The 8555-nt window shown below is 40.6% G+C and overlaps 2 protein-coding genes across 2 annotated transcripts in view; both read left to right on the top strand.

Moving 5' to 3' along the window:
* Positions 1 to 100: 100 nt before the first annotated feature.
* Positions 101 to 4678, top strand: prxl2c (peroxiredoxin like 2C). The gene is made up of 6 exons (XM_014002659.1): positions 101 to 322; positions 1956 to 2024; positions 2202 to 2255; positions 2781 to 2886; positions 2972 to 3106; positions 4044 to 4678. The coding sequence occupies exons 1-6, from the start codon at positions 137 to 139 to the stop codon at positions 4172 to 4174; spliced, it is 681 nt and encodes a 226-aa protein (XP_013858113.1). The 5' UTR covers positions 101 to 136; the 3' UTR covers positions 4175 to 4678.
* A 1802-nt stretch (positions 4679 to 6480) lies between these two features.
* Positions 6481 to 8555, top strand: part of cdc14b (cell division cycle 14B) — a gene marked incomplete in the record, with an annotated part of 13951 nt that continues 11876 nt past the window's right edge. The window contains 2 exon segments of the mRNA XM_014002657.1: positions 6481 to 6728; positions 7872 to 7962. Of these exon segments, the coding sequence (XP_013858111.1) occupies positions 6620 to 6728; positions 7872 to 7962 (200 nt within the window).

Below are 8555 nucleotides of genomic sequence, written 5' to 3'. Positions count from 1 at the left end.
ACACACACACACACACACACACACACACACACACACACACACACACACACACACACTGGCCTGCAGCCTATGGGCGTGAACAAGCTGCAGCTCCAGAAATAGCGCAGCTGCGTGTTGTTGGGAAGCTTCAGTGAAAATGGCTGAAGTTCTCTCACCGATTATTACTCGACAAGTAAGGAAGGAAAAACGCGAACCCGGAACCCAAACCGTGGAGATCGATCTGAGAGAAGTGGAAGACTGTTTCATCTACGATCGACGGGGAAACTCTTTTCCTTTTAAGAGTTTATATCAGGACAGGAAATCTGTCATCATTTTCGTGCGGGTAAGGGAGGAAAATAAAAATAWAAAAACTTTTGGTTTTAATGCAGCTGCAGATGAGATTTTAACTTTAAGAAACGTTTCTTTTAACTCTTAATTGAGTAAATGAAGTAAGAAAATATGTTTTGGTGAGCATCATGAGCTTTTAAACTTTTCAGTAAAAATTCTGGTGGAAGTCCTTAATTTTAAATCAGGGATGTCCAAAGTGTGGCCCGGGGGCCATTTGTGGCCCCTGAACTGATTTTGTGTGGCCCCTGACTTCAGTTCAAGAATTATACTACCCGGTAATTTGTGTACACATTTGTCCCCCCGGAAAAGGTTTTTGATGTGAATGGAGACTTTCTATTTATTATTAGGGCAAATTTATAACAAAGTAAAATCTTATAACAAATATTGGCAACAATACCAATTATTTGTCTTTAAATAATCAGACTCGTAGCTTAGTGACTTCTACTGAAAAGCTGATTTTGCTGCACTCCAATCTGCTTTAAATTAATTTATTAAATTTGTTTGAATACAGAAAGCATTTTCAACAAAAGAGTGACCTAAATCCTGATTTTATTGATCAGAATTTACTAAATTGGGTTATTTTTTCCCCAATTGAAACCTAGAAAATTGCTAAATTTCTTTCAATAAGGGAAACCTGCAAAACACTTTTAAAGTTCTGGATCTAGATTAATTTACACATCCATTTCCAGCAAGAAATCTGACTACTTTATTTGTTTAATTAAAATATTCAATGCTCAGTTTATTGTTGAGCAGGTAAAGGAAAAATATTTTTGGCCCTCAAGTCCTTCTGACTTTATGGTTTTGGCCCACGTGACAAAATGTTTGGACACCCCTGTTTTAAATGAAGAGAGGGTGAGATCACATTTCTAATTCTTCAATATCCTCCATTTCAAATTCAGAATATAGCCTACTTTAAAATATTCCTTCTGACTTACAACCAAGCTCCATYGTATATTAAAGTTTTGTTCTCAGACTGTAAGTTTACTTGTGGTTCATAGAGTTTCTTAGTAAAAACAGGATGCAGTGTTTTCAGTCATAAACCTCCGACTTCACAATTCCAAGTTCCACTGCAACTGGAAMGCAGCATAAGACCTTCCTTCTTCTGATTGTGTTCGGTTGAGCTATCYCTCAGTTCTGCTGCTATATGTCTTAAACTGAACAAACGTTTCCTCACTCCATTGCTGTCTTTACTTGCACTACGCTCCATTGTAAGTTTTTCTATCATTTACTTGTGTTTTCCCTCACATAAACTGTACCTGGACTAGTTATTTTGTGTTTGTTTGTGACTTTTTCCTCTCTGACCCCAAGGCAGATAGCCGCCCAGTTTGAGCTCGGTCCTGCTGGAGGTTTCTTCCTGTTAAAAGRGAGTCGTTCCTTTCCACTGTCACCWATGTGCTGCAGACGGGAGAAAATCTGWTGCAATCTGCTGGCTTCCTTAATTACTTAATAACTGTTAATAATTGGCATTTATAATCTATGATTGCCCTTCAGGTGATGTTTTTGTGAACTGGGGCTGTAAAATGAATTTAATGCGCAGATYTAAATATTCTCTAAGTGCAGGTGTGATTATTAAATTCTCATGTGATTTGATGTCTTGTCTCTGTCTCGTGTTTTTTTTGTTCCTGCAGAATTTCTTGTGCTACAGCTGTAAAGAATATGTTGATGATTTGAGTAAAGTACCAAAAGAAGCTCTGAAGGTGAGTCCTGACAACATATCCAGGAGACAAACATTGCAAAACAAGACAATTCTTCAAAATGAGTACAAATCAGATGATTAGTTGTGTTTTGGTCACCCAGAAATAAGTTTAAATTCTGATTCAGAAAATGTCTGTTTTTTTTATTTTTCATTATTTTTATTATTCTTGTTTTTGCAGGATGCTGGAATCAGACTGGTTGTGATTGGTCAGTCTGCTTTCTGTCATATAGAGGTAAATCAGTTATTATAGTAAAGCATGTTATTGTGTCGTCACCTAAATGGAAAAAAAGTAGTACTCAGTCTTGACAAATACTACTGAACCTGCTTCAAAGTATGAATAGTATTTTATAATTGATGATTGTTGCTGCTGTATGGAGTAATGGATTACACATTTAGAAGGCATTAATAAATCCTTTATGAAGAGCCCCTTTAGAACAGAGGTTCTCAAACTGGGGTCAGCAAGCTGTGCCTTGGGGGTCCTCAAATAATTGCAAGAAGTTTCTGGTTTTTATTTTTAAAAATGCATAAATATGTGGAACAATGTAGAAGTAAAACAAACATATTAACCAAACAAAAAATAATAATTATTCCCATGGCCTTTAGGGGCAGTAAATTATTTTTAATCGTGATGGGGGCCCTGGAAATGTTTCATTCTTGTAAGGGATACCCAGAACCAAAATGTTGGTGAACCCCTGCTTTAGAGAAGTGGTACTATTTAGTCAATCACATTTTTTTTCCTTTTTTATTGTYCGTCTAGCCTTTYTGCTTGTTGACGGGGTATCCTTATGAAATGTACGTGGACCCAGAAAGGTGCATCTACCAAAAACTTGGGATGAAGAGGGAGGAGACATTCACAGAYTCTGGTAATATGATGTGGGTTTAAAGAGGCTGCAAAGTTTGTTGATTGTTAAGATACGTTATGGGTATTTTGTGTGTGTGTGTACCCAGCACGCCCCAGTCCCCATGTGAAGTCTGGTTTGTTGATGGGCCAAATGAAGAGCATATGGMGGGCAATGACCGGTCCTGCTTTTGACTTTCAGGGAGACTTAAGTCAGCAAGGTGGAGCCATCATCGCAGGACCTGGTAGGTTGTCCTCTCTGCCTCCAGTCAGGATKACTTGACTGATTTTTTTTTATCTCCTTGTTTCTCTCTCTTCGAGCATAAATACTCACTAGGTTGTTTTGCAACTGTACTGTATCTCAAGCTGAAAGATATGCAATCCACCAGTGTGTGGCATCTCTCAAAGATCTTCAGTGTACACAGAAGGAAATATTCATCCTTACAGATAGCCAAGCTGCTATCAGAGCTCTCCGAGGGCCACTCTTTACATCATTACTGGCTTGAGAGTGTGCCGAAGCAGTCAACCAACTGGGGAGAGATAACAGTGTTACTGTTAAATGGGTACCAGGMCATACTGGCATTTATGGTAATGAGAGAGCTGACTAACTTGCAAAAGCTAGCAGTCAGGCTCACTTCAAAGGACCAGAGCCTGTTGTAGGTATCTCAACAACAGTCTGTAGGACTGCCCTACAGGCCTGGATTAGACGTCAACACTCAATCTGATGGACTCTAGACAGGCACGAGAACTGATTAACAGCCCAAATCTAAGGTTTGGGAAAGCTCTCATCTCCCTGTCAAGGAAAACTCTAAGTACACTGGTTTGAGTCCTAGCTGGGCACTATCTGCTCAACCATCACAAAATGGTGATAGGACTCCATGACAATGGTCTGTGTGATGCCTGTGGCATTGAATTAGAGATCTCTTTGCACTGTAGGCCACTGCCTGGCTCTGAGTGGTCAAAGGAAAAGAATTCTTGGGGACCCCTTCATGGATCCTGAGAAGCTCAGAACACTGAGTGTTTCTAACCTTGTGTCCTTCATCTGAGAGATGAGGAGGTTTGAATGTCTTTTTGGGGAGAGCAATGGGCCYACTTAGGAGGCCTCCGCTCGTATGGATTTTATATCCATCCCCACTCACCATAACAATAACCATATTCTCTCTCTTCTCTCTTTCTCTGCAGGCTCTCAAGTTCATTTTTGTCACTTYGATATGAACCACCTGGATCACATGCCCATCCCCTGGCTCCTTCAGCTCGCTGGAGTTCATCACACTCTGGACTTCGGTGATAAACCAAAGATCATCCATGTGTAGCCTGAACACCTGCCTGCTATAGAAAGCTTGGCAGGRAAGGTGTGTTTACATTGGGGTTCGACACGTTATTTGCTCCCCTCAAATGCTCTTAATCTGCCATGGACTTCTCAAGTTTGATCAAAATGTGAGATTATTACAGAGGGTTGTGACAAGGATCCCCAGAACCTCAGGGATGTTTGGGTTCAAAATTGTTTACAAGGTTAGTTTCCCCAGTTTAGCTTCATGAGTTTTTTTTTTTCTTTGTAAGATAGTCGTCCTAATTCTAACACATTCTCACTCCCGACTCATCACATATTGACGCTTTTCCAAGGTTCCCTCTGCGTCTTATTTTGACGCGTCGGGTACATCCGTCGTTTCATTTTTTGACATACCAGGCATTTCCGTGTTCCCTCAGCGTCCTGGTTTGATGCGTTGGGACGCARAATGTAGGGGTCTTTGAGTTGGGGTCCGTGGTTAACATTAGGGATCAGATTTAATGGTTAATTTTAGGTAGTGGGGTCAGGGATAGGATGTCTAGGACGAATATTATGTAATTTTAAGCTTTGGAACACGTAGTTCACGTGAATTTCCTACGATTTCTAAAAATGGTTAATTTTAGGTATCAGGGTTAATGGTTAATTTTAGGTACTAGGGTCAGGAAYAGCATGTCTAGAGTGAATAAAGGTAATTTTAGGCTTTGGGACGGTTGTTTTGGTGCATTTTCTACACTTTCTGAAATTATGACAACGGATTCCGCCCCATCTCATCAATAACTGACGCAAGGGGTGTACCCGACGCGTCAAAATCGGGCACAGAGAGAACCTTGGAAAAGCATCAATATGTGACGACTTGGGAGTGAGAATGGGTTGCATCTTGACCTYTTGGAGACCCACTTTAGTGCCTGATGGATTATTTAAGGGTAGATTTCAGGCCGTGAAAGAGACATTTTTACAAATGTCCACCCTATTTGTTTGTATACCTTCAACTAATTGGCTTGCCAGAATAAAACTGAATGCAGGAACACAGAAAATGAATCTAATTTAAGCTGAACTAACTGGAAAAGTTAAGTTTGAGTCTTATAACATGAACATGAGAAGACATTTAACCCTGTTTCTTACAGGATTAAAATAAAATGCTTATGAACATTTGACCTTTATTTTCAGCGAGGAAGGATGCAAATGACGTTGCGTCCCGGGTCAAATGTCTCAGCAGTTGTTGCATGTGTTTGTCACCTCCTGCTCTGTTTTTTTTATGTACAGAAATCTGATACCTGGATTTTTTTTATGTGTGTGCTTTGCTTAGAGCTGCATGAGCATCTAAAGCAAAGTGACAAGGGGGGGTGGGGGGGTGAGATCAGATAAAATTGACCCCAGAACAAATCATAGTCTCCATGACAAAATATTAACCTAAAAGTAAAGAATCCAAAATATTTCCTCACTATTTTACATTCCTGTGCAATCATGTCCGCATTTCAGTAACAAATTTTTTTTTTTCAATATTTCTTAGATTTTCGTCTAAACTGCTGTTTTTTTTTTAGGTTTTTCTTTAAGAGGACAAACTTAAGTGTTGAGGGTTAAATTATTTCTTTATTGCAGCTCATAGTTGAATGCTTTAAGAATTCATAAGCTGGTCTGAATTCAAAGAGATTACAAGGAGATAGAAAAAGTGTTTTGTTACGTTTTATAATTTTCCTGTTCTTTTTTTACATGTTGAATAAATTTGAAGCTGTGTTATAAAGTATTTGCTTACTAAACTCTTTTAGAGCAGCTGCAGTGCTGGTTTCTTGTCTTGTTTTCAAAACTTTGATAGTTTTTATTCAAATAAATTATTTTTTTCTTTCTTGATTGCATTCACGTTTTCATTCATATTGGTGCACCCAGAAAAGTTTTAATGGGTGGGCCTTGTGGGGGGCCGCTGAAACTCCATGGGACCAGAACTTCAGATTTGTAATGTTGTCATTTGACAAAGACAGAAATATGGATTCACCTTCTGATATAGACCTATAGGCCTGTTTCAGTTTGGATAGATAGATCTACACAGTTTTTTAAGACTAGATATTATTGAAAACAAATCACTGTCACTACTCAACTCACTGAAGCTTGCATTGTTGTTGTTGTTGTTGTTATTTTTTGTGCACATGACCTATTGAGACTTCCTGCGATGRCGCCAATAAAAACATCTGCAACTTATGGTTCCCTTTGGGTTGTGCATTGAACATTTAAGGGGTCTGCTATTGCACGTCTGACAACAGAAACCTGCCCCTGCGAGGAGACGTCACCAACACCACCACAGAGACTGGCTGACACACACGCACACGCGCGCACACAACACAAGCACGCACATAAAGGGCTCTTGACGGGGCACCGAAACGCAGACAAGCAGCTCGCCTGCAGTGGAAAACAAAACAGAGGTGGTCTGCAGCAGACATCTGCACAATGTCCGCCGCGCAGCTCTGAGGAGAAAACAATGAAGCGCAAGAGCGAGAGGAGACGAGCGGAGTCGAGGAAAAAGCGCTGTGCAGCTCCCAGCAGCTCRGAGGCGGAGCCAAACTCTGATATTTACATTGAGATAACAGGTAAGAGGGCTCTGCGCGATGAACCCTGGCAACTTTCAGCCCACTCGGCAGATGCACGGAGACACAGCCTCGTTTTAAACGCAGCAAAAGTCCTTGATTTTCCTCCGCTTTGCCCCCAATATGGCGACACCGTCTGTGTCCCCCCTTTAGCGCGTTAGGTTTGCGCAGATCCACCTTGGCAAATATGTGCGCGCAGGAACGACTCMTTATTGCATGTCGTTTATTTCCTTGTAATCAGTGACACCATCACTCCTCTTCGTGCACGCTGTTCGTTTTAACCACAGCGTTTGTTATCCGTGTACAAATGCGCAGCGCGGTGCAATAACTGTAAACGTGAATCCGCTCTCAACCCCTGATCGTGTTGAATTTCACAACTTTTTTTTTGACGTTTCCTGGTTCCATCACATTCATTAAAGCTCGAGTCTGAAAGAGGGAGGTTCGTCTCAGTGAGAATCTCAAATCTGACTGGCTGTCAGATCATCCTAGCAACCGCTCGCAGGGCCTATCAGGTCTTTCGTCTTGAGAACTTTAAACTAAAAGAGGCGGGACGATGCTGGACGAGCAGCGCTATCTGTCCAATCGCGTGGCGCCGTGCGTCTGCCGCAACCAATGGAAAGCCGCAGGACGCCAGGGAGGAGGAGTCGCGCGCGCGGGGTGGTGGTGGTGGGGGGGCTCAGTTTTAGCAGAGTGCGCACTTGCACTCGACACTCCCCTTCTCTCTTCGGTTGGTGACTTTTCTCCTTTTTTGTAAACAACTTCAAGGGAGAGGTTTATTTAAACGTAACGTTTTTCAAATATCTGCTTCTAGCAAATTTTTTATAAACCTCGAAACATACTTTTTGGGTAAGTTTTACTTGGTATGCCCAAGTCTTAGTGAGGAAATTGACTCCATTAGTCCGTACATTTTTATGAGTCAGGGAAAAAAAAAACGTAATGTTCAAGTCTGTTTGCAAAATGACTTCTGACGATGTCTTATCGAGATGTATGGAGTTTTTAAAAGGTGAGTTACCAGTAAAATTGACAGAATAATGTTAAAGGCAAAAAAACTGCTGTTTTTTGTTGTTGTTGTTGTTGGATGAATAAACCAAAATGTGTATTTATGACTAATTGTGCTAATTTTTGTCTCACCCTTCTTCTCTTTAGATCAACTATATTTTGCCATWCTTCAGCAGAAGATCAAGAGCACAGCTGACCGACACTGTTTCAGCATAGATGAAGAGCTGGCATATGAGAAGTGAGTAGTATTTTTCTACTTTGTCCCTTTTAGCCTCAAACAGAGTGCGGTAAAACGTTTTAAATAGCTTTGTAACTGTTATAATCGTGCAGATTTGATTCATCTGATTTGATGAATAATCTCAATTTTAAATGCACACATATCAGGTTTGAAGTTACTCAAAAAGTCTAATGGTTTCAAAAAAATATGCACATAATAGAAATAAAGCAAATAAAAAGGGTGCATATTTGCAGCAGTGCCTGCAGTTTTGGKGGGGCATGTTGTGAAGAGTGGAGTTGTTTTTATGTGTTGTCGTTCAGCTGGAGAGAAGCAGAACARGACTGACCTGAGGTTTGACCCGGTAGTACCAAAAAGACCACTCCATTTTGCAACTCTTTCTCCTTTTTGGTTTTGACCCACTCTGCCATCAAATGCTTCCAAATATAGTTTTTACTCATATCAGTTTTTTCACTGTGTCATTCTGATTTGGTTGATTCGAACTAGAGAAACTTCCCCAGAGACGATGGCTGGTTGCAGAAATAGAAATTCTGACAGTCTCTCTCTCTCTCTCTCTCTCTCTCTCTCTCTCTCTCTCTCTCTCTCTCTCTCTCTCT

The sequence above is a fragment of the Austrofundulus limnaeus genome, unplaced genomic scaffold, assembly GCF_001266775.1.
Source record: "Austrofundulus limnaeus strain Quisiro unplaced genomic scaffold, Austrofundulus_limnaeus-1.0 Scaffold14, whole genome shotgun sequence".
Classification (NCBI taxonomy): Eukaryota; Metazoa; Chordata; class Actinopteri; order Cyprinodontiformes; family Rivulidae; genus Austrofundulus; species Austrofundulus limnaeus.
This window is presented reverse-complemented; position numbering and strand designations above follow the sequence as displayed.